Consider the following 27,123-nt stretch of genomic DNA (forward strand, 5'->3'; position numbering starts at 1 on the left):
AAGTTTAGTAAATGCCAAAGCACAGACCACATCAAAGTGATTCTACACCAACTTCCAGTTGAAAGCAGTATAAAATTTTAAACTCTCTGTTTTGTCTTCAAATGCTTGAATAAAGAGGTCCCCTTCAAGAACCTCTCTCAACTTCTTTCCCCTTACACGTCCTCAAGGGAACTATGGTCCTCTTAAATGGCCGTTCTTTCATCTCCTTTTCTGATTTCCGCCATTATCCTGGGCAAGACTGTGCACCAAAAGTTTGGAACAACATTCAGCTAACCCTGCAACTTGAACCACATTACCTTAAATTCAGAAAAAAACCCCACAAAGGTCTAGGTACTTTAGTTATACACAAGGACTAAGTTATACACAAATGGATTCCCTATGCTGGATCCCAATACTATAATTATAATTTTTTATTCTGATTGTACGAATGCCTCTGCTTTTTAAATCTGTTGCAATCCTCCTTGAGACAAATCTTGGAAAAACGTGGAATATCAAACATCTATAAATAAATGAAAATTACTATTTAGTTGATTGCCTTTTTTTTTTTTTTAGTCAAAAAGATTTCATGTTCTGCTGCATGAATAAAGGGATAATACAAATTGTCCCAAAACTACTCTAACATTTTCAAATTTAAAACTCAATCGCAAATTAAATTAGAGGTTATAGGACGTAATGATAAAAATGAAAGCATGAATCACTAATCTGGTTTCTACAGATCAGAAATAATGGATTTGACTAATTTCTAAAATCAGATTTCAGAGAAGTACGGAGCACATCTGTGCACCTTTCCTTGATGTGGTCCAACACTTCAGAAGACATGGACACAATTAAAACAGATAGCAAAAATCTGAAACCTATGTCTAGGTCTGCTTTCTTTTGTGTCCCAATATATTTTGTGCTTTATATATTTCACACAATCTTTTAGAATAAAAGTTTATGCCTCTTATGGCCACAGCCTGTTCCCTCCCCCCAAAAGATCTCATTCTCTGGAGTTCAATCTTCAGTAGTCTGAACGAGTTTCTGATAAGTCTGTATATTTATTTATTTAACATTTTATATACCGACATTCATGAAAAAATATCATATCATATCGGTTTACAAGGAACAAAGAAATAACATAACATTAACTGGTGGAAGTATAGTATAGTAGTGCTTAGATTCATATTGCTGGAATCTAAAAAGCTAACCAAAACACCGCAGTCTTCCCAGAAATGACATAGCACAAAGAACAAAATAAGGACATCATAATGATTTTGTTTTGATCTCCAACTGATTTAAAGGGTTTTGGGGGGGTTTTTTGCCTCCCCCCCCCCCTAGTATTGCTGTTCTAATATGAGAAAAAAATATTTAGGCAACAGATAGCAGCAGAAATAAACTGGAAAAAACACAATTTGCACCCAAATCTGGGCATCAGACTAGGGATAGGCTCTATAGAGAAAGAATAAATTCCAAAAAATAAGGGAATAAATGAGTCACTCATCATACCTGAGACAATGTCAATTATTCCTCAAATTCTTAGATGTTCTACTAGATTTAAACTCCTAAATATGTTAGAACAATAAATTATATTTTCTGCTTAATTAACTTAATTTCCTCACATTCTGGGATATGCAATTTTTTTCCATATGGAAAACAAGAACATAATTCACAAATGTCAATGAAAGACCAACTAAAATTAAAGGCTGGCCCAGGCCCTGGTAACTTTTGTTTGAGGAAGACTGTACATAAGTGTAATATAACAAAGCAGTGTTGCTTACCTGTAACAGGTGTTCTCCAAGGAGAGCAGGATGTTAATCCTCACACATGAGTGACATCAGATGGAGCCCCAACACGGAACACTTATGTCAAAGTTTCTAGAACTTTGACTTGGCACATTCAGCATGCCCTAAACCATGCATCCACGCGGGGTCCCTCTCCAGTCTTATTACATAGAATTATATATATAACTGAAAATTAGGAGAAAACGAACTCCACGGAGTGGCGGGCGGGTTTCGTGAGGATTAATATCCTGCTGTCCTCGGAGAGCACCTGTAAGCAACTCTACTTTCTCCAAGACCAAGAAGGATGGTAGTCCTTACAAAAGGGGGAATCCCTAGCCACAGGCTGCTCCCCAACACAAAAAGGGAACCAACAGACACCCAACCAGGTGCCAAAGGGCACAACAACAGTGCTATTGGTAACAGAGAGGAGAGACAGCGTAAACCCAAGCAACAGGCCCTAGGAGGAGAGAGTTGGGTTTTACACCTCAAACAGGTTCCAAAGGTCAGACAAGCCAAACTGACTGTTGCGTCTGCCATCCCTAATGAGACAATAGTGCGATGTGAATGTGTGGCGAGAACTCCATGTCGCAGCCTTGCAGATCTCCACAGGAACTGATCGCAAGTGGGTCTCCAATGTTGCCATGGCTCTGACAGAATGAGCCTTGACATGACCCCCAAGATGGAGTTCCACCTGGGCATATCAGAAGGAGATGCAATCTGCTAGCCAACTAGATGTCTGTTTGGCAGCGGCAACACCCAACCTATTTCTATCAAAAGGAAAAGTTGGGTGGACCTGAGACGCATCCTCAGAGATCGAGCGCTTGGAGAAGTAACCTCTCAACATGCAGGCTGTGAGCAACAGGGCCTGGAGGTTGGGATGCCGCAACCTGCCTTGATCTTGCATGATGAGATCTGGGGAAGTCCCCAGATTGATCGGCCTCCAGATGGACAACATCCGTAGGAGTGGAAATCAGACATGTCTCGGCCAATAAGGAAGCTAGGAGGCTCATAGAACCCTGGTTCTCGCGAAACTTCAAAAAAGTCTTCACTACTAAGGGAACTGGGGGATACACATACAGAACACCCTTTCCCCAATGATGGGCAGGTTTGCCGTCTGACCTGTACAGGGAGCAGAACTGAGGCACCTTCCTGTTGCAAGGGGACGTAAATAGATCCATATCTGGGCTCACTCAGAGGTGGAATATTTGATTTGCTACCCCCTGGTCCAGGGACCACTCATGGGGGTCTGGAGGCTCAACTCAACTTGTCCGCTATCACGTTCTCCTTCCCAGCCAGGTACATGGCCCTGGAGTACCATCATGTGCGATAAGGCCCACTACCAGATCTGGACCATTTCTTGACAAAGGAGGTATGATCCCATGCTTGTTGATATACCATTTAGCATCTGGTTGTTGGTTTGGATCAGGACAACTTTGTTGGACAGCCAATCTCTGAAAGCCCACAGCATGTACCTGATTGCTGCAGCTCCAAGAAATTGATTTGTCAACAGCTTTCCTGGGCAGACTAGAGCCCCTGGGTGCTAAGCCCATCTATATGAGCAACCCAGCCCAGGGTGGACGCGTCCGTGGTTAGGAAAATTTGGGAAGGAGAACTTTGAAAAGAGATCCCCCAATCTAGATTTGAACGTACCCACCACCAGGACAAGTCACAGAGAGACGGGGTGAATAGAATACCATCCTGGAGGTTCTGCATGGCCTGGCACCACTGCACCTCAGAGTTCACTGGGCTCTGCACATGTGAAATCAAGTCAAGGGAGTGACATGGACGGTTGCGGCCATATGGCCCAAAAGTCTCAACATGTGCCAGGCTGACATCTGCTGGCTCTGCTGAATCTCTGCGTGATGATCGTCAAAGTGACGATCCTTTGACAAGGCAGGAAGGCCTTGGCCTGAACTGTGTCTAGCAGGGCTCCTATGAAGTTCAATTGAGGTGACAGGCCAAGATGGGGCTTCGGGTAGTTGATGACGAACCCTAGCGACTCCAACCCCTGGATGGTCAAGTGCATGGACCTGATGGCCCCTGCCTGAGATGTGTTCTTGATCAGGCAGTTGTCCCAATAGGGGAAGACATGTACCCCCAGCCTGCAGAGGTGCACCACCACCACAGCCAAGCAATTTGTTAAGACTCGTGGGGCTGATACAAGCCTGAATGGCAACACCCATTACTGGAAGTGCTTTTTCCCACCAGAAATCAGAGATACTTCCTGTGACTGGGGAAGATCTCGATGTGAGTGTATATGTCTTTTAGATCGAGGGAACATAGCCAGTCCCATTTTGGCAAGAGGGGGATCAAGGTGCCTAGGGAAACCATCTTGAACTTTTCTTTTTTAAGAATTTTTTTCAAGGCCCTTAGGTCTAGGATGGGATGGAGTCGTCCTGTTCTCTTTGGAATCAGGATGTACCTGGAGTAGAATCACCGCCCTCTTTGTCCTGGTGGGAAAGGCTCAACAGCTCTGGCCGTAAAAAGGGAAGAGAGCTATGTTAACAGTACTTCCTGATGTACTACCAGCTCCCAAAACGGGCTCAGAGGGCAATTTGGCGGGACACCCAAAAATGTAATTGGTACCCTTCTTGGATGATGGACAGAACCCACTGGGTCGAGGATATACTGGGCCACTGGTTCATGAAGTAAGAACATAAGAAAATGCCATACTGGGTCAGACCAAGGGTCCATCAAGCCCAGCATCCTGCTTCCAACAGTGGCCAATCCAGGCCACAAGAACCTGGCAAGTACCCAAAAACTAAGTCTATTCCATGTACCACACCCTGCCCCCGACCCAAGGGTCCAACGTCCCAGGTACGGGCAACTGAGGTATGGTCTCTACGACCCAGTCAAAACTCCGTCCCTGGAGTTGCCTGAAACACCGGCTGAGACTTAAGGGCTCTCTGCTGCCTGGGATGGCTGCACGAGCCCTGATGGTATTGATGGGAGCAAGGGGGTGGAGGATAGTACATCTTTTGTACCCTTCTTGCCTGCCTCCTAGAAAAGGACAATGGGTCTGGAGTGCTGGCTGATAGTTATTGGAGGGTTTCATGGTGGTCCAGGACCTGGGTCACCGCGTCCCTCACACTCTCTCTGAAGTGATTCTCCTCAGTACACGGCACATCAGGGAGTCATTCCTGTACTTCTGGTCAGAGATCTGAGGCCCGCAGCCATGCCATTCCTCAGGCGCCGATTCCCATTGCAGAGTCACTCGATGCGGTCTTGAAAACATCATAAGTCGCTCAGACCTTGTGTTTTCCACACTTCAGGCCCTTATGCACCAGTGACATGAGGGTGTCCTGCTACTGCTGAGGCAAATGTTTGGCCACCTCTTGCACCTACTTCCAGATGTCCTATCAATACTGGCTCACGTAGAGCTGGTAGGAAGCAATGCAGGCAATAACTATGACCCTTTGAAAGACTTTCCTCTCAAGAGCGTCCATCGCTCTGTGGTCCTTTCATGGTGGCACAGAGGAATAGGTCAGAGACCGCTTGGCTCTCTTGAGAGTGGATTTGACCACCACCCACTAGCGGGGCACCTGTCCCTTATTGAAACCAGAAGCCTTCTGGACAAGGTAAACCCCATCAGCCTTCTTATTCACAGGAAGCAGTGTGTGGCGTGTTCCCATATCCTCATCAGCAGCTCCTTAAGGATCTCGTGTTATCAAAACTGCCACTATCTCTTTATGAGGATCCACGAACTGGAGGATCTCAAGCATTTTGTGCCTGGCATCCTCCTCCATCAGCAACTGAAACAGGATGGCTTCCATCATCGCCCTCACAAACCCTGTGAAGGTTAAGTCCTCAGGCTGGGACTTCCTTCGCTCTTCAGGAGGTGAAGTGTCTGAGGGGGAACCCTCAGAGCCCTTGGATGAGGACTCCAAGGTATCTTCCCCCCAGAAGTCATAGGGACCCTCATCCTCTCTATAAGCTATAGGGGATGGGGTCCTAAGCACTCAGCCTTTATGCAGAGGTGTAGGCAGTGGCAAAGCTGGATGGGAGGTACAGGCCTCAGTGTTTCTGCTGGCCTAGATGGAACTTTCATCTCGGAGGAACCAGCAACGACCACCGTATTAGTAGAGGGAGGCCATCAGTGCCTTACTGGGCACTGATGCTGTCCCAGGAACAGACACCAGCTGTGTCGATAATGCACTGATGAGCACGTTGAGCTTCTCCAGCAGTGGTTCCAGGATGGTACCGGCTCCGGTGCAGCATCCATTCCACTGACAGCTGGACTCTGCACTCCAGCTCCGCCTCAAACATTGCCAATGCCAACATCAACTAGGAGGAAGGCGGGGTGGCCAGATCTTTGGACCCATGAGGTGACTGGTGACTGGCATCAGGACTGGTGGAGGCTGACCTCCGGCAGCAATGGAGGACTGGCATCCTCCTTGCCGCAGGGTCGCTTCAGGGGCATTATGGCATGAGCCAGCACGTCCCCGAGCCCGGCACCGTACATTGTACTTCTTCGGCTTCCCTTGATGCTTAGACCGGTCTTTCCCTGGTGCCGAGGCCAATGACAAGAAACCCGATGTCCTTGGCCTGGAGGAGATCGACAATAGTTGGTCTCCTGTGTCCCTATCCCCTGGCAGCAACAATGGAAGAGATGGCCCCGATATCTATGGCGCGGTATCAATTGGTGCAGCTTGAAGCTCCATCGATGCCAATGCCACAGATGCCCATGGCTCAAGTCTTCTTCGGCCCAAAGAGCTGTTCCATCTTATCAAGCCGAAGTAGACATCCTTTCGGGGTCATCTGTGCACATAAGCAGCAACCCCAGACGTTATGTGATGCCCCCAGGCAGAGGACACATATCTCGTGAGGGTCCATAATGGACATGGTCCTTGGGCACTGGGAATATCTCCAAAAACTGGACATGGCCTAATGAGACGAAACATAAGGGCCGCAAAATCAAAATTGATGGCAGTAGGAGGCGATGGCCAGCGGGCACGGAAGCACCACCGCCGCGGGGGAATTGACCACGAAAGGAAACTTACCAGAAGTGTCAAAAACCCTGACTAGAAGCACTATGGGAAGTACCGAGAGGGACCCGGTGTCAGAATCTGAGAAGTGAAACACATGAGAAAAACAAAGTTTTCTAAAAGGCCAAAAAACAGATATAAGAGCCAAGTCAGCTCACTCACAGCTGCGAGGAAAAAGAGACTGGACACGTGGTTTAGGGTAAGCTGGGCATGCTCAGTGTGCCAAGTCAAAGTTCTAGAAACTTTGACATAAATTTTCGATGTCAGGACTCCATCTGATGATGTCACCGAAATGTGAGGATTACTATCCTGATTATCCTTGAAGAACTTAAGAGTTATTCTCAACCTCGATTTAGGAACTTCATGAATATAATTCAGAAACTGAAATTTATTACTCCAATTGTAAAATATTAACTTTGCCTTTCACATAACTCAAAACAGTAGGAATTGTGCAAAAGACAATTATGCATTATGGACACAGTGTAACTCAAAGCAAAGTTGTGCCCTATTGACAAAGATATCAAGTGTGTTCCATAAAGGTTTCTACAGATGTGTTTCCCAACCAGTATGCCATGGCACACCGATGTGCCTTCAGATCTGATCAGGTGTGCCACGGAAAAGTCACCACTGCTTGATGCTTAGATACACACCAGCTCCTGGGTTCTGCTCTCAGCACCTCGCAGCACTAAGACACATCAGCTGTGGCTCTTATATAAGAACATAAGAACATAAGAAAATGCCATACTGGGTCAGACCAAGGGTCCATCAAGCCCAGCATCCTGTTTCCAACAGTGGCCAATACAGGCCATAAGAACCTGGCAAGTACCCAAAAACTAAGTCTATTTCATGTAACCATTACTAATGGCAGTGGCTATTCTCTAAGTGAACTTAATAGCAGGTAATGGACTTCTCCAAGAACTTATCCAATCCTTTTTTAAACACAGCTATACTAACTGCACTAACCACATTCTCTGGCAACAAATTCCAGAGTTTAATTGTGCGTTGAGTAAAAAAGAACTTTCTCCGATTAGTTTTAAATGTGCCCCATGCTAACTTCATGGAGTGCCCCCTAGTCTTTCTACTATCCGAAAGAGTAAAAAACCGATTCACATCTACCCGTTCTAGACCTCTCATGATTTTAAACACCTCTATCATATCCCCCCTAAGTAGTCTCTTCTCCAAGCTGAAAAGTCCTAACCTCTTTAGTCTTTCCTCATAGGGGAGTTGTTCCATTCCCCTTATCATTTTGGTAGCCCTTCTCTGTACCTTCTCCATCGCAATTATATCTTTTTTGAGATGCGGCGAACAGAATTGTACACAGTATTCAAGGTGCGGTCTCACCATGGAGTGATACAGAGGCATTATGACATTTTCCGTTTTATTCACCATTCCTTTTCTAATAATTCCCAACATTCTGTTTGCTTTTTTGACTGCTGCAGCACACTGCACCGACAATTTCAATGTGTTATCCACTATGACACCTAGATCTCTTTCTTGGGTTGTAGCACCTAATATGGAACCAAACATTGTGTAATTATAGCATGGGTTATTTTTCCCTATATGCATCACCTTGCACTTATCCACATTAAATTTCATCTGCCATTTGGATGCCCAATTTTCCAGTCTCACAAGGTCTTCCTGCAATTTATTACAATCTGCTTGTGATTTAACTACTCTGAACAATTTTGTGTCATCTGCAAATTTGATTATCTCACTCGTCGTATTCCTTTCCAGATCATTTATAAATATATTGAACAGTAAGGGTCCCAATACAGATCCCTGAGGCACTCCACTGTCCACTCCCTTCCACTGAGAAAATTGCCCATTTAATCCTACTCTCTGTTTTCTGTCTTTTAGCCAGTTTGCAATCCACGAAAGGACATCGCCACCTATCCCATGACTTTTTACTTTTCCTAGAAGCCTCTCATGAGGCTTCTAGGAAATCCAAGTATACTATATCTACCGGTTCACCTTTATCCACATGTTTATTAACTCCTTCAAAAACGTGAAGCAGATTTGTGAGGCAAGACTTGCCCTGGGTAAAGCCATGCTGACTTTGTTCCATTAAACCATGTCTTTCTATATGTTCTGTGATTTTGATGTTTAGAACACTTTCCATAATTTTTCCTGGCACTGAAGTCAGGCTAACCGGTCTGTAATTTCCCGGATCGCCCCTGGAGCCCTTTTTAAATATTGGCGTTACATTTGCTATCCTCCAGTCTATGTGTAGAAGCTCCTGAGAACTTGTGTAATCATATGCATATCTCTTCTTCCAAGCTACAGCATGAACCCTGGAGTGTGATAAATAATGGACAGCTTGCAGAGCATTAGTAGCTGGGCCCTGCTTTGTGTAGCACACACAATGCTCATAGCACTTATCTTCCCTGCCCTGAGGTTTCTTCTTTGAGTTCTTTCAGCCTTTGACTTATCCCCAGGCTGAGTGAGACGGGGAGGATGTGCACTGAGCACTGGATGCGGCTCACAAAGAGTATTGGCAACAGCAAGGGAGGACCTCTAGCAGCCACACTCAGCAGCCAAGGTAATTGAGCTGACTGCCAGCACCAAACCCATATCTCCCTTATCCTGCCCTTGTATATAGAGGGTGCTGGACCACTGATGATTTTATGTGTTTCCACCCTCTCTCTCCCTGTAAGACAGATTGGTGGGGTTTTCTGTGCTTCCTTAGCTCTTCTTTTGACCAAGTTGGTCCTCTCCATGTCCACACTGCCTACGCTGTGGAGGCAGTGCCACACAACATTTTTGTTAATGTAGGTGTGCCTTGGGCTTAAAAAGGTTGGGAAATACTGATCTACAGTCCAGCCTTATGTTTCCATTCTGAAGTTGGTAGTATGGATGCTCATCTTTAAAATATGACTGGCTCCAAAGTCTATGACCAACTTACATGTAATTTTACATTTATCTGTCTGCACTGAATATGTCTAGTAGCTCTTTACAAATAAGTAGTAATAGTAACTTGCCTATAGCCGATCTTATACTAGTTATTTCTATGCTGCAAAGTGAGGACTTCTGCAAGACGAAGTTCATGCAAAACCAATAGGAGATATTTCTTCTCTGTCAGAAAAAGGAATTAAACCATCCCCATCAAAATCAATCATACAAATGATAAAATGAGAATTGTGGAAGTAACATTTATTAGAAGATTCATTAAACTGCTCTCTCATATGGTGCCATGGTTTAGATAAAGTAATCATCAACCCTATTTTTATATGGCAAAAAGCATCTCGCTGTTTAAATGTACAAAAGTGATACAGTACTGTATTCTAAAGTAAAAATGTACCTCAGTGTGGCCATGTTTCAACCAGAAGTCTCTGAAGGGGTCTTTTTTTTTTTTTTTAATATGTACTTGATGTGTCCCAGGAAAAAGAACTCTGAATCAACAGATAAGTTACATATTTAAATTCGCTCATTTCTCAGAAACAAAAGCCTACTCTTTTCAAATACTAACTGCCTTGCAAACTACTCTGTTGAATGACTCCCTCTGTTTTCTAGTTCTCTCTGACTTGCAGTACAGTTCTTGCATTTCAATAGCCTCTTTCTATAAGTTTCCCACGGCTCCTGCTGATATATGGTGGGAGAGGGTGTGGCCTAGTGGTTACAGTAATGGGCTGAGAACCAGGAGACAAGTTCAAAACCTGCTTTGTTGTTCTAACTTTGAGCAAGTCACATCATCTCCCCTTGCCTCAAGTACCATCTTAGAAGTCCTGCTTTTTGGGGCAGGGAATCATTGTATCTGTATATTTGTTGTCTAGCAACTTGGCTTCAAGCATCAATAAAAGTAATGTATAAAACAAGGAATGCCCTAGTGCAGTATTGGGTGATTTTCCAAGTACTGGCGCACACCCTTAAATTAGCAATAACTTTCTTTTAAGTTATTTTTTCCTTCAGAGGATGTACAGCAGTATTAAATAGTTCTATCCACAAGATACACTAACAGAAATGATTCCACAGATAGAAGGGAGAGAAGGAGGAGGAGGAAGAGGAAGTAGAAGAACGACAGAACAATCTCTCAAACACATACAGATTATCAGAGTGGGGTAAAGGCAACAGCTTCCCATTTCCATATTCCCTGTACCATGTTCCCGGGCACAAGCTATAAATGCCAACCACTTCAGCCAAGAGTTACAGGATACCAGTTTAATTTTGCTTAAAGAAAGGTTTTTTGAACATTCCACTTTCCTTTTTCTTCCACATGCGATGATCATGTTTTAAGTCAATGGCATATTCATGCCTAGATCGAAGAAGGATGGAGGAGTGATTATCTATAAATTTAAATTTATACACCCATCTGACTGAAATTATTGGTGGTATAGAGGGCCTTTTCAGTTACAATGCTCGTGTCAGTAGAATTGGGCAACTGGATTGCAGAATAATTTAGCATAATCTACTAGGCATGGATAGTGGGTGTTATGGTGTCGAGGTGTTTGAGTGGATTCTTGGGTACTGTGGGAGATGACCACGCCCACAGGGAGGAGCCCCATGGGGAGCCACAGTACTGGGCTAGACTCGGGTCGCACAAACACAGAGTTTTATCTTTTATTATACAGCAGTTGTATTCCACCAGGGGTGGCAGTAGTGAGTTGATCCAGAGGTAGCAGTCAGAGAGAACCCGTCTCACCAAGATGGTATATGGATATCCAGGTGTAGGTTTCCCAGCACGGCAGAGCTGTGGATGAGACAGACTGAGAAACAGATTACTCACTACTAGATGGTAGCTGTAAGGTTGATGATTCCACCAGGCAGAAGTAGATGGTAGCAGGCACCGATGCAGGGAGAGCAGGCCCTCGAGGAGCGAGTACCTGATCCCAGTAAGGCACTTGAAAAGAAAACAGAGGGCCCCCGAGGAGCGGGTACCCAGGTTAGAGTATACCCCGAAGAGCAGAGAGGGCTTCCAGCGGTAGCAAGGAAGTAGCAGAGTAGCTTAGACCAGACGAGTCCAAGCCTTGCTAACTCAATGAGCTAGCAAACAAGCGTAGGCTAAATACCCAGATGGCGTGACGTCACTCGAGGGGGACGCCCCCGAGGTTCCTGCCATGACCTGGATAAAGATGTGGGTGGCGTGCGCGCGCGCGCACCCTACGAGGCCCTTAGGAGAAACATGGCGTGAGGCTTTGCCATAGCCGTTCCAGGGACGCCGGAGAATGCGGCTTGCAGACGCGGCGGTAGCCATCTTCCCAAGGCTAGCGGGGAGAGCAGAGAAAAAGGTGAGGCACAAGGGTCGAAGCCGTCTGAGACCGACTGATGCAACAGTGGGGCATTTTAGAGGGGTTTTAGTGGAAGTAGTGAATGATTTTTTGAATTGGTTGGAAGATCTGGGATTTAACCAAAGGATGCGGTCTCAGACTCGGGTTCAGGGGAATATTTTGGATACGGTGTTTAGCTGAGAGGAGGAGATTTGGCTGTATAATTTAGAAATGTTTAAAATAAACCTGTCATCTTGAACAATTTTTTTAGTATCTGTCTGGTAGAAAATATAGGCTGAAAACAGAATTGTAAAGTAGGGGAGGAGAGGAGTGGAAGGTGAGGAAAAGAGTGGAGCCAAAGTCTTTTTTGGCCCAAATTAATTGATTCAGAACAAAAGTTAAATGGTAGGGATTTACAGGCCCACGTAGAGAAGTGGGTAGAGTTGTTGAAGAATGTATTTGATGAAATGACCCCAGAAATCCCTTTGAAAATCAAGAAGAGCGCCAAGGTTTACAGCACATAGTTACAGCAGAATGGATGAGTTTTAGAGCAGCATTAGAGGAAACCAAAGAGCAAAGGATCAGATCATATTATATATACATTGTTCAAGTAAAGACAAATTATTATTCGCTTTTGATTACCAAATCCCCTAATATGATAAAAACAGTTTACATTTTAGAGGCATTTACAAAGCTTCCAGAGGACTTGACTGTAAGGAAGGGGTTAAGTGTAGATATAAATTCTCTGGCTGAATACTTTGGGAATAAGATCCAGCGAATTTGAGGAAAGACTGTGGAAAAATTGAACAAGGTAGGTCACCCAGAAATTGATAGAGACATCTGTGGTGCGGATGGGAGTCTTTTGAAATGATAGGACAGAAAGGACTGGAAGGACTAATGTTATGTCGGATATTGAATACGACATCATCAATTCTGGATCCGTGTCCTGCATTTCTAATAAAGGCAGGAAGTAGTACATGTTTGGATGCTCTTCTTCAGTTGGTGAAAGACTGGATGACTCAGTGCTATTTAGCCCAGCCTTTTTAACAATCAAGGGGTTCAGTTAGAGAGAACAACTGCAGAGTAAAGATGTATTTTTTCCACACTCTGGTAGGCACTCCCGGTCTTGCCTTAAGTTTTCTTTCAGAGGGGATACCTCACCGTGCACTCCCTGCCAGAGGGTCCTTCTCACTTTAAGTTAAAGAGAGGTAGATTGTTAAGCCCGATACCCTTTAGGGGCAAATTCTTCCCAGAGGTCCAAAGACCTGTGAGCCTACTCTAAACCCTAGGTAGGCAAGCACCAGTGATGGATCCGGGCTGTGAAAGACAGTGAAGGCTAGAGGAGTCCTATTTTTTTTGGGAAGGAAATGAGCTCACGCTGCTTCTTTGGGGAAAGCCATCTTCACTGGCCATACTCAAAGGACAGAGGCTGAAGACCAGTGAGCCCATTCACCACCTGAATGTGGCAAGCATTTGTGACAGCATAAATACCAGATCAGGAAGAAGAATTTAATTTAAACTTTAACTCAATCCTACTGGGATTGCAGTGCTGAGGAAGTCTGATCCCCTGATTTTTCCACAAGTGAAAGCCCCAGAAGTAACAGGTAAGGATAAAGGAACAACCAAATCAAAGGAAGAAAGCACAAGAAGAGAGCCCATCCGGATCTCTGTACATCAAGAACATAAGAACATGCCATACTGGGTCAGACCAAGGGTCCATCAAGCCCAGTATCCTATTTCCAACAGTGGCCAATCCAGGCCATAAGAACCTGGCAAGTACCCAAAAACTAAGCCTATTCCATGTTACCGTTGCTAGTAATAGCAGTGGCTATTTTCTAAGTCAACTTAATTAATAGCAGGTAATGGACTTCTCCTCCAAGAACTTATCCAATCCAAGGAACCGGGACAGGCTAGGTTCTAAGGAGATGATGATGTCTAAAGGTAGGATTTTTGTAGTTAAGTGGGAACCCTCTAACTTGGATTCCACATTTAAAATCACCATAGGCCTTACCCAGATGTCTGTAGCCAAGGACACAAACCTACCCAAAAGAAATTCCTGTACCATCAGTCAGATGTAATCTCACAATTCTAAATAATGAACTTTATTTTGCCTTAAACTAATCTGTAAATTATTATTTAACACCCAGTTCCTGGTCCTGCCTGTTCTTTTGCAGCATCTCCCTCCCAGGGGTGCCACAGCTACAAAATACACAAGGGACACACTGAAGTTCTTTCTGTCTGGGCCATAGACGAGATCTCTCCCCCTAGAAAGAATCCACCCCCCCCCCAAGGATCAAGAGTCGAGTTTGGGAAGAAGTCAGATAGCTGGAGTAGCCCTAAGGTTATAAATCAGATTAAGTGGCCTTGGGATTAAACACCCCGGTAAGGGTTACAACTATTACGAGCATTCCATTCACAAGAAGAAAATCTTAAGATAGTGAAATCAGTAAATTGTAATGTTCCCTAATTGTTCTGTGTTTGTGGAATTCTGTGCCATGTGAAATTTATTAGACAAGACTGATGATTTTTAGATGGGTTATTTTAGCTAATATTGAGGAAAATAAAGAGGAGTGAGTAATAGTGCAAAATCAATTGAACAGAGCTCTTATCATATCTTAGATGGTTGAAGGATTATATAGGATTGGATTGTTTATTTTATAACCACCAATTTTAAATTGTAATAAGTAACAGAACTTATTTGTGAATTGTAAACAGTTTTGATATAAATTAAAGTGAATAATGGTGGTAAAACAATACATTTGCTGTTTTATAATTATGATGAAATTAAATATAAATACATTTTAGCTTAGTTTTAATCTAAAATGGATAAAGCATTTACTATCAATGCCCTATCCACATTGACAATTTCTCCAATTAAAGCATGAACACGCAGTAAATGCTCTCTCCAGCTGGGATTATTTAGAAACATGACAGCTGAAAAAAGCCAGAAGGCCCATCTAGTCTGTCCATCCACATAACTGCACAGTTCTGCAACCCCTACCTCTCCCCTCAGAGATCTCCTATGCTTGTCCCATGTTTTCCTGAATTCAGATACTGTCCTAGTCTCCACCACCTTTATATTTATTATATTTTAAAAATGGTACATTAAGATGCCAAATTAAGATATTTTAATAAAACTGTGCATTTAGTACTTAGTATGGCATTCATTCATTCATTCACTGGAGCAATGGTAGCAATCTTATTTATATTTCAAAATTTATAGGCCGCCTGTACCTAGGCAGCATACAAATGTAGATCCATAATAAGAACATACAAACAAAATACATAACAGATTTTGATATCAGAATAAGATACATGCCAAAAATGACTTCCAGAAGAAATGGATTGAAGGTGCTCATAATAATGCAAGCCGGAACAGATAGGTTTTTAATAGACCCTTAAATGTCTTACAACAAATCATCAGATTCAACTGTTATGGCAAGGAGCTCCACCAGACTGAAGGAGCAACTGACCTTGAACACTCTGAAATCCTACTAGAGGATTTTTTTTTTAATTGTTCCTATCTAATAATAGAGCCTTAGACACAGTTGTCACCACACGCAGAACACACACACCAGCTGGCTCCCTATCATTGAATCAATAAAAATGTCTGCAGGCAACATCCTGAAAACAACTGCTCCTTCTCATATGTGGTCTGGGCAGCAATACTGTACCACAGGATAATTGGTTCCCTCTCATCCAATCACATTCTCACCAACAAGAAAGCGAGCCAATCAACATCCTATGATTGTGTGCCTGAGATTTACTGTCTTCAAGAAGTTGGGCAAAAGGATTTAACAGCATCTATATGATAGCTTCCAGAGATATTCACAGACCAAACTTTTACTGGAGCAAGGGATACTCAAGTTACATAAATGCTGCTGTGATACCTAAGACTACAGAACAGCAGGTGGGGGAAGAGAAGGTGCAATGAAAATTACTTAGCAAGCCTCAAGGAAGGTCCTTGGCACCTCAGCTCCAGGACCACTCTGAAGCCCCTTCTTAATATCATGCTGTGGTGGACAGCAGCAAGTCCTAGTGGGAATGTTTACTCTGTGAATAGAGTGCAGCAAATCGCAGCAGCCATTTTGTTAGAACATGTGTTAGTTTTTGAACAATGTTTAGATTCAACAAATCTCTTAATACTAATCATAGGGTCAACATGCAATGTCAGAATAGTTTGATTGTGTTCTCTTGGCTTAACTATGGTTAAGTTCTCCTCTTTGCCATTCAGCTTTCATCACTAACAACCCACGAGTATACATTTATGATCAGACTTCTTTTGAACATTTACTGTGTTGGTCTTTGGCGCAGTTTACTAGATTTATCCTTTTATTTGGTATTACATTTGCCCAAGTGGGCAAAATATATTTTTTGGCAGATATCACTACTTGGAGAAACAACTGGTTTAACAATGTGAGTCATGTTAATTTGTATTTTTCTGGAGTCAAACGAAATCGGATATATAAAAACTATGGAGATTATTTCAATACTGCAAGCACAAATATACTTAGCTTACTAGTAACTAATGTCTCAAAATGAAAATTTTATACTAATCAGCAAGGTTTAGATTAGGCTCTGAACTTCAGACCTGGTCATAGCCTTGGAGAACTGGTTTTCAGCAGAATAACCAAAATATGAAAATAAATTGGATTTGACCAAGTATAATGAATGAATATTGTGGGCATATCATGAAAATCCAATCTGTCTGTATACTTCCAAGATTGGAGTTGATAACCGTGTCTTGTAGAATAGTAATTCTTGCAATGCAGCCAAGGGGTTTCTAGAATCAAACTGCTTTCATAACTATATACAGGGTATCCATCACAAGTTGGACACACTGTAGGTTTCCTTATATTTAGAAATTATTTTTACATTGTCAGCAAGATGCTCCTCTTTACCACTTATGAGATAAGCTGTAAATATGAAAGCAGTCCCTTTTCCTACAAGTAAGCAGCCACATATAGAGTAAGTACAATATGTCAAATAACTTTCAGTTAGGCCAAAAGCAATTTTCCCTGAACCAAATTAAGATGGAAGAACAGCAAGGATTTTGAATTTTCCAAACACCTTAAGATAGAAAATGCAGACAATGCAGAAAAACAAGGTTATAAACTATGATGAGGTGTAAAATTGTTTATCTCTGGCCTTGCCTGAAACACAGAATCTTACTGGATATTGCTTATCTTTAAGCATTCCTAAGCACTTTAAGCATTTAAGCATGCAATCGATCTAGATGAACTCTACTAATCCAAAAAAAAAAAAAAAAAGAAGAAGGTTTCAATCAAAAAGTGTGCTTGGCCCTCATCCATGTGCATGCCATATGTCTATTTACCTTCTATAAAGTAAGCAAAATTCTGGAACAAAAGAGGCATCAACACCTAGGCCATCTTCACAGCAGCCACCGTTGACAAAGACTGTCAACACCTGAGGGACAGTACCCACAGAAGAGTTATACACAAAGGCTGCATCTTTGCTCAAGCTCCTGTGAGCAGCTGGCATCCCTTTCTGTGTTTGAAGACAGACGATAATAAGGGATCCTTGCCCAGTACAAAGGTTCTTAGCTAATGGAGACAGAGAGAGACTGCACAGAGTTTCAATCATTGACTATTTATCAAGTGTAGTAAGAAAACAGACTAACTCCTAATTAAGTTGAAAAGTTCAGATTATGATGCTAAGTAATCTGAGGTTAGCCTGTAATATTTGTGAATTTAACAAATTATGCTTTTTGATTTGACTGTTGTACCAATTTAGAAACTGCAAAAAGGTATCTGCTTTGAATCACTAAAGCAATTGCTTTATATTTGTTTAATACCTAATCAACTATGGTTAACTAATTAAAACCCTTAAGTTATTGAATTTAGACAAAACAATGAGGTTTTTTAGTCAGATCCTAAATAAAGCAGAGTTGCTTACCTGTAACAGGTGTTCTTTGAAGACTGTTAGTCCTCAAACATGGTGACATTATCAGATGAAGCCCCGATGCGGAAAACTTATGTCAAAGTTTCTAGAACTTGACTAAGCACACTGAGCATGCCCAGCATATCTTATACCACGCGTCCATGCAGGGTCCCTTTACAGTCTTTTATCATAGAATTATACATAAAACAAAAAATAAGAGAAACCCAACTCCGTGGAGTGGTGGGCAGGTTTCATGAGAACTAATATTCTGCTTTCCTCGGAGAACACGTGTTACAGGTAAGCAACTCTGCTTTCTCAGAGGACAAGCAGGATGGTAGACCTCACACATGGGTGAATCACTAGCTACAGGCTATTCCTCAACACAAAGTGGGACCAACAGACACCCAACCAGGTGCCAATGGACACAATAGCACCAGTGCTGTTGGTTGCAGAGGGGGAGACAGCCTGAACATAAGAACATAAGAAAATGCCATACTGGGTCAGACCAAGGGTCCATCAAGCCCAGCATCCTGTTTCCAACAGTGGCCAATCCAGGCCATAAGAACCTGGCAAGTACCCAAAAACTAAGTCTATTCCATGTAACCGTTGCTAATGGCAGTGGCTATTCTCTAAGTGAACTTAATAGCAGGTAATGGACTTCTCCTCCAAGAACTTATCCAATCCTTTTTTAAACACAGCTATATTAACTGCACTAACCACATCCTCCGGCAACAAATTCCAGAGTCTAATTGTGCATTGAGTGAAAAAGAACTTTATCCGATTAGTTTTAAATGTGCTACATGCTAACTTCATGGAGTGCCCCCTAGTCTTTCTACTATCCGAAAGAGTAAATAACCGATTCATATCTACCCGTTCTAGACCTCTCATTATTTTAAACACCTCTATCATATCCCCCCTCAGTCGCCTCTTCTCCAAGCTGAAAAGTCCTAACCTCTTTAGTCTTTCCTCATAGGGGAGTTGTTCCATTCCCCTTATTTTGGTAGCCCTTCTCTGTACCTTCTCCATCGCAATTATATCTTTTTTGAGATGCGGCAACCAGAATTGTACACAGTATTCAAGGTGCGGTCTCACCATGAAGCAATACAGAGGCATTATGACATTTTCCCTTTTATTCACCATTCCCTTTCTAATAATTCCCAACATTCTGTTTGCTTTTTTGACTGCCGCAGTACACTGAACCGACGATTTCAATGTGTTATCCACTATGACGCCTAGATCTCTTTCTTGGGTTGTAGCACCTAATATGGAACCTAACATTGTGTAACTATAGCATGGGTTATTTTTCCCTATATGCATCACCTTGCACTTATCCACATTAAATTTCATCTGCCATTTGGATGCCCAATTTTCCAGTCTCACAAGGTCTTCCTGCAATTTATCACAATCTGCTTGTGATTTAACTACTCTGAACAATTTTGTGTCATCTGCAAATTTGATTATCTCACTCGTCGTATTTCTTTCCAGATCATTTATAAATATATTGAAAAGTAAGGGTCCCAATACAGATCCCTGAGGCACTCCACTGTCCACTCCCTTCCACTGAGAAAATTGCCCATTTAATCCTACTCTCTGTTTCCTGTCTTTTAGCCAGTTTGCAATCCACGAAAGGACCCAAACAACAGGCCCTAGGCAGGAGAGTTGGGGTTCTACACCTCGAACAGGCTCCAAAGGACAAACTGGCCAAACCCACTGTCGCATTGGCCATCCTTATATCCAGACAGTAATGAGATGTGAATGTGTGCGAGAACTCCACATCACGGCCTTGCAGATCTCCTCCATGGGAACTGCTCGCAAGTGGGACAGAATGAGCCTTGACGTGACCTGCAAGATGCAGTCCTGCCTCAGCACAACAGAAGGAGATGCAATCTGCCAGCTAATTGGATATTGTCTGTTTGGCAATGGCAATGCCCAACCCATTCTTGTCCAAAGAAATAAAAAGTTGGGAGGACTGTCAATGGGCTTCTGTCCACTCCAGACATGAAGGCTAAGGCTCGCTTGGAGTCCAAACTGTGCAACGCTCTTTAGCTTTGGTGCAAATGAGGCCTGGGCAAGAATACTGGCAGGACTAACTGATTAAGATGGAAATCAGTTACTACCTTAGGCCAGAACTTAGGATACGCGTGCAAGACCACCCTATCACGATAAAACTTAGTACAAAGTGGAAAAGGCACTAAGGCCTGGAGCTCGCTGACCCTGGACGCTGAAGTGACCGCCACCAAAAAATATGACCTTCCAGGTCACAGGTGCAATTTGTACTAAGGATGAACTCAATGCTCCAACTGTACTAAGGATGAACTCTGAGTTGGTTTTTAAGCCATCTTCAGATAGGTGTAGAAGGTAATCACTTTCTGCGTGGGGCAGGAGAATGGAACTAGGACCTTATGCTCACACCACACAGAAAACATCCTCCACTTCAGTCCACAGGACTTTCTAGTGAAAGGCTTTCTAGAAGCCACCAGGACCTGAGATACATCCTCTAAAATATCAAGCGGCTTTAGGATTAACCTCCCAACATCCAGCTGTGAGCGACAGGGCCTGGAGGTTGATATGCTGCAGCCTGCCTTGATCTTGCGTGATGAGATCTGGGAAGTCCCCAGACTGATTGGTGTCCAGATGGGCAACTCCCGTAGGAATGGAAACCAGATCTGTCTCGGCCAATGAGGGGCTATGATGATCATCAAGCCCCTTGTCCTGACGAAACTTCAAGAGAGTCTTTGCTACTAAGGTAATCGGATACACCCCAATGATAGGCAAGAGTGTCTGAGGCTAGAAAGGGACCCCATGTGGACAAGTGGTTTAAGACATGCTCAGTGTGCCTAGTCAATTTTCTAGAAACTTTGACAAATTTTCCGCATCGGGGCTCCACCTGATGATGTCACCCATGTGTGAGGATTACCAGCCTGTTTGTCCTAGGAGAAAAATTATATTATAAGCAATACATTCTTAGAAATTGTATTTTTCTCTACACAAATTATTCTCAAAAGTAGCAATGCTTATAATGAGCAACCACTATCCAGAATGTTACTTTATACTGGTTTTCTAGAAGTATACAAAGCTCATAACTCAAGACACACAGCCATTTTTTGGGATTCACTTCCAGTGCAAGACCTAATGAGAACTCCATAGGTCAATTCTGCAAGGTTGGTGCTACAATATATCATCAGCCAAAGCTTGTGCTTCTGTTAACAGCCTGACCATAATAATCCATATAAAACGGGTAAACAGCAAAGATAAAACTACCTTCAAGACATAAAATGGACTAAAATTTGAAGGTACAACAAAACAAAATAATGCACAGCAACAAATACAGCACCTTTATCACATTTCCAAGGGGAAAAAAGTGATGGTATCGGGGAGAGTCTAAAAGTCCAAGAAGCAATCATGTCTACTTAAAAACACTTCAGGGTCCAGTAAAAATATATTGAAAGTAGAAAATGAAATATTGTGAAAGAGCCACCAGTCAGGTATTGGGATAAGAACAGTTTAGTTTTCTAAAAACCCAGTCTAATTAAAATAACTAAGTTACTACTTACAGACTTCCATGCAAGACATTCCATGATCCGATGCTCACAGCGTTCCAGGTGCTTTATCATTGTTCTTGTTAAGCTGCTTTCTGCTTTAATAAAACTTTCAATCACCTTGTAGAAGTCAAAGGCTTTCAGCTCAAATACACAGAGAATCCATGGAAATGACAAATCAGTTTCTGTACTGGTGCCATTGCACTCTAATGCATTCCCTGAAATAAAGAAGATTACAGTACCACATGACTCTCAGATTTTATAGCTTCAATCCATAGTTATAAGAACTGAGTAAACTAAAGCTCAAGCCATGCTCCAAACAAGAGCCTGACTATGGCTCAGCTACAAGTTATCATGCCAGATAAGCCAAGCAGAAGTCAACCCATGGGAGACAATGACATGTCAGGCAAGAGTCTGAGCCCGCACATAGGGGAACAGAATGTAACTTAAGAAATGCCATGCTGGATCAGCCCAAGGTCCAAGTATCCTGTCTCTGACAGTGGCCGGACTGGGTCACAAATACCAGGAAGATCCATTGTTTGTTACTCAATCCCAGGGATAGCAATGGCTTTGCCCAGTCTACCATGCTAATAACATTTTATGGATTTTTCCTCCAGGAACTTGTCCAGATCTCTTTTGGTGATGATACCACAGCAACTTCTGTGGAACAGAGAATGGAATGGAAAAGTAGGATGGAGAGGAGAGAGGTATAAGTAAGAGGATGAGGGACTGGAGAAAGTAAGACAAGGGGTAAACAACAGATAACATAGATAGAACAAGGATAAAATAAGAACATAAATAATGAGAAGTAATGAATAGCCATACAAAACTGGAGTAAGAGAGAGTCTGGTAGACAGTTTTATTTTCGTCTAGAAATTCAACTGGTCACAAGTAGTAAACAGTTAAAAAATTGTTTTTTTTTTCCAAACTTTACCAGGTAACTGGAACTTATTTTGTTGCGCAAAGTATAAAGTCAGTGTTTTAACTAAAAAACAGGCTGTTTCACTTACTGCCGTATGTTGCCATGACAACTTCAACAGCGCAGGCCAGCAGAGATGTATGGAAGGCACTGTTGTTTAACAATTTGCTGGAAAGTACAAAAGTTTTATCACATCAATTTTCAAAAATATCAACAAGTTATCTGTAAAATTCTCTGAAAATCTATTGAACCATCAAAAAGCCTAAAAAAAAAAAAAAATAAAAAAATTAAACAGATTTGATAGAAAGAGGATCGACATCATGGCAGGATAAGTGGAAATACATAATGCTTACTATATTTTTGATGATTTTGCATTAGTGTACAGAACACCATCCCAGTTCCCCTCCTCTTCCATCACAGCCTCATAAAATCCTGTTCATCTAATTATATCTACATTTTCCAAGGCAACTACTCAAGAGTTGCAACTTAAAAGCTGCTCAGCCATATCTGATCCGAGCAAACATGATGTATACACTCCACTTTACATGGAAACCTTTAAATGTTTGAATAAGGAATGTATACGAATGGACAGTAGCCAGGATTGAAGCCTTGACTGGCACTTCTGCTCGGATCAGCCATATCTGATCCGAGCAAACATGATGTATACACTCCACTTTACATGGAAACCTTTAAATGTTTGAATAAGGAATGTATACGAATGGACAGTAGCCAGGATTGAAGCCTTGACTGGCACTTCTGCTCACATTTCAAATTCAATTCATTTTCCTCTGAAAACCTAGAAACTCTTCACAAATGAAATAAGCCCTGTGCCGTCAGAAATGCTCCCATTAGTCATCACAAATAATTTGTACAGTTTACCAAACTTGGAGGTCTTAATTCAAAGACAGTATAGAAGGTACTGTTATTAAAGAGCCATAACTAAAAGAGATCCACTCAGATCACTCAGTATTATTACAAGAATGCAATTGTGGATGCAGAGAATTTATATCTTGGCTTACATAGGCTTTTAAGTTTCACAAAATACATAGTTCTGTATTAAATTTGGAAAACATACCTAAAATTTTGAACGGAGAGTCGCTGTTCCTCCTAAAACACACAAAAGCATAAAACCAAATGCCATGAATGCATTCAAATTCCTCACAAAAGTGTTTTTTAAACATGCATTAATTCTTTTTAACCTACCGACTTTAACATGGATTCCATGACTCTGTAGTGTAACCGTACTCCAAGTCTATATCTCTATGAAAAATAAAAACCATTAAAAGCAATGTACTCTTCTTTGCTTTCTCTCTCCCCCCATCCCCCATGTTTCCCCAAAAGTTATAAAAGGCAAATTAGAATATTCTGTTAGGCAAGGCCTAAAAGAGAACAGCCCCTTCCAAACAGACTTGCAATATGCTCTTCTGTGCTGCAGATAGCCCTCGCTGACAGAGCTACAAGTTATGCCAAGAGGGGTCTAAATTTGTTGCTTCTGTAGTACGCAAGAACTGTATCAGCTCTCGCATCAAACCACAGAGCAAGCTGGTTAAACTTTGCCTTTCAAAAGGCTACAAAAACCTTTTTCAAACAGTCTAAAGCTAATTAACTGCAAATTATCAAGCTGCTCTACAATTTGCCTCAAACAAAATATCAGCAAATTCAATGAACATTTTTTTTAAAAGCTGGGCGTAAATATGCACTACATATGCCAAAAAAAAAAAAAAGAAAAAAGAAAGAAAAACAGACCAAGTCAGACCATAGGAAACTGTGATACCAAAATTCACAGCAGAAATCCATCAAATAGTAGAAGGAGCCACAGACTCAATAGGGAACATTCAAAATCCTGCTGCGTGCATGTTTTACTTTGTATCGGAGATGTACAAAACGGGAAATTATTTCACATTTATTTAAAAACTTTTCTATACCGTTGCTAAGTTAAATACCGTCGCAACGGTTTACATGTAGGCACATATTTAATGTAGGTAAAAGTGTACTATAGTACATTCTAACAGGTGCCGTCAAAGGTTCGGTTACAATATATCATTAGACAGTCATTTAGCGAAGTAGTTCATGACCAATTGTACCAAGGTACTTACACCATTGTACCAAGGTACTTACACCAGTAGTTTAAAAGGACTATGCACACATTCTTCATAGAATGTGTGCATAGTCCTTTTAAACATGATGGGCAAAGCATGAACAATTAAACCACCACATACACTGCAGAATTCACTAAGTGTGTAGTTTTTAATAGATAGCGCATCATCACTAAAGGACAAATTACAATTATCAAGTTAGTGCTGTAATTAAAACTGAGACAGAGAGACATGGTCATGAATCATGACATTTAACAATGCACATTGATCACTAACTATGTTACCAAACCTTATGGCACCTATGTAAACAGACAAATTGTGGTATCATTACTTTTTATGTGCCTTAATGTAAACCGTTGTGATGGTCCTCACCAAACGACGGTACAGAAAAGATTTAAAAATAAATAAAATAAAATAAATAAATAAATGATGGCCATCTGACGACAAAGTCATGATTACCTGAGCCCTAAAGTACTAATACATTAAACCTGATTTACAGATAAACATTTCTAAATGGGAGAGGAGATAGAGAGAAAAAATGGGAAATAAGTCACTCGCCACGCAGCAGAAACTGGAAACATTTGCAAAAAAGCCCTGATAAGTTGGGTGTAGAAGAGCCATGGCCTTAACCTCCTGAGCATGAAGGTGGCAGCACTCTCAACTGTCCTGATTCTAAATATAATTACTTGCCAATAAGAATCCAATCTAATAATCGTGCCTTTAAAGAGTGCCAAAAGTTGTCAGGTGATAAGATAGCCTTACTACTCTTTTTTTTTTTTCATTAGAAATAATTTAAGATAAAGAGAACAAGTCCAGGAAAGACTGAGAAAAGGTGAGTTTCCCGGATGATAAAGTAAAAAGGCTGGAAGACAGCAATAAAAAAATGAAGTAGGTGGAAAAAAATCAAACTAGAAAATAGGTCCAGAAAGATTATTATTAGAATCATGGGAGGGGGTCCCCAAAGAACTCTGGGAAATGAAACATTGAAAAATTACTTACTCCTCGGCTGAAAAGCGCCTTTGAAGAACATGTGTTATTCAAATATTTTGAGCTCACACCTCACAAAACATCTAATGCTCCTGCACTAGGAAAAAGTGGGAAGTAGTGTTAAAGATTGACAAATCTGGATTAAAAAAAAAAAAAAGATCCGAAACCCTTCAGGAATTTAAAAATAAGACAAAGTGATATGCTGAATTTGAAAGCACAGCAAAAATAAAAAAGCAGAAAGATATTAGCTCAAATGTGCAAAGCTAAAAAGGTGACTCTCTATATATTCCAGCAATTAACAATCGGGCCGATACAGTACAGTGCGCTCCGGTGGATGATAAAGTAAAAAGGCTGGAAGACTTAACAGGGTTAACAGTGCGCTCCAGTGGAGCGCACTGTTAACCCGCGATTGGACACGCATTTTGGACGCGCTAGCTTTACCTCTTATTCAGTAAGGGGTAATAGCGCGTCCAAAACGCGCGTCCAACCCCCCTGAACCTAATAGTGCCCGCAACATGCAAATGCATGTTGATGGCCCTATTAGGTATTCCCGCGCGTTACAGAAAGTAAAATGTGCAGCCAAGCCACACATTTTACTTTCAGAAATTAGCGCCTATCCAAAGGTAGGCGCTAATTTCTCCGGGCACCAGGAAAGTGCACAGAAAAGCAGTAAAAACTGCTTTTCTGTGCAACCTCTGACTTAATATCATGGCGATATTAAGTCGGAGGTCCTGAAAGTTAAAAAATAAATAAAAAAAAATAGAAAAAAAAATGTGAAATAGACCCACGGCTCGAAAATCGGATGCTCAATTTTGCCGGCGTCCAGTTTCCAAACCCGTGGCTGTCAGCGGGCTCGAGAACAGACGCCAGCAAAATTGAGCGTCAGCTGCGAACCCGCTGACAGCCGCCGCTCCAGTGAAAATCGAGGCGCTAGGGACGCGCTAGTATCCCTAGCGCCTCTTTTTACTGCCGGCCCTAATTTTAATAAATTAAAATACTGTATCATGCGCACAGGAGAGTGGCCTGTGCGTGCGCCGGGAGAGTGGGCGCTCGCCTGCTCTCCCGCGATTTTACTGTATCGGCCAGAATGCTGGCACAGCAGAGGGTTCCCCAAAGGAAAGAAGTGAAAGCTTCACAGACTATTGCTCTCTGTACAAGTCTAAATTTTCTGGTAATATTCCGAACATTAATTCCTTTCTGTCACAGATTATCTGCATTGAATTAAGCGAGAACAAACAGAGCTTGGAAAGACCAAATAGCAATTTCTGAAGTCTCTGAGGTGGATGGACTACCTGTTGAACCATACAAGTTACAGAAAATGTTTCTAGTGCTGAAACTATAGTAACAGTTTTGCAAAATAGCTTGCTCCCTGAATCCATGTGCTATTCCCATTATAACATTAATTCGAAAGAGAGAGAAAGAATGTTTAGAATGTGGCTCTTACCATTCCACTTCCCTATTTAATGTAGATATTAAATCCCTACATTAGTGGACAGGTTAATAATTGTAAATACTTGGATCAAATAAGATTAATCAGACAGATCTACAAATTTGCTGTAGTTACACGATGTTAGGTTCCATATTAGGAGCTACCACCCAGGAGAAAGATCTAGGCATCATAGTGGATAATACTTTAAAATCGTCTGCTCAGTGTGCTGCAGCAGTCAAAAAAGCAAATAGAATGTTAGGAATTATTAGGAAGAGAATGGTTAATAGAACGGAAAATGTCATAATG

General features: G+C 42.0%; 1 protein-coding gene across 2 annotated transcripts in view; it reads right to left on the reverse strand.

Annotated features, from left to right (window-relative positions):
- Nucleotides 1–27,123, reverse strand: part of RB1 (RB transcriptional corepressor 1) — a 483,267-nt gene that overhangs the window by 262,006 nt on the left and 194,138 nt on the right. For both annotated transcript variants that reach the window (XM_029602868.1, XM_029602867.1), the window contains 4 exons: nucleotides 23,509–23,565; nucleotides 23,381–23,412; nucleotides 22,397–22,473; nucleotides 21,402–21,604 (listed from right to left, as the gene is read on the reverse strand). In XM_029602868.1, coding sequence (XP_029458728.1) covers nucleotides 21,402–21,604; nucleotides 22,397–22,473; nucleotides 23,381–23,412; nucleotides 23,509–23,565 — 369 coding nt within the window. The remainder of the gene's footprint in view (nucleotides 1–21,401; nucleotides 21,605–22,396; nucleotides 22,474–23,380; nucleotides 23,413–23,508; nucleotides 23,566–27,123) is intronic.

Source organism: Rhinatrema bivittatum, chromosome 5 (genome assembly GCF_901001135.1).
Source record: "Rhinatrema bivittatum chromosome 5, aRhiBiv1.1, whole genome shotgun sequence".
Lineage (NCBI taxonomy): Eukaryota > Metazoa > Chordata > Amphibia > Gymnophiona > Rhinatrematidae > Rhinatrema > Rhinatrema bivittatum.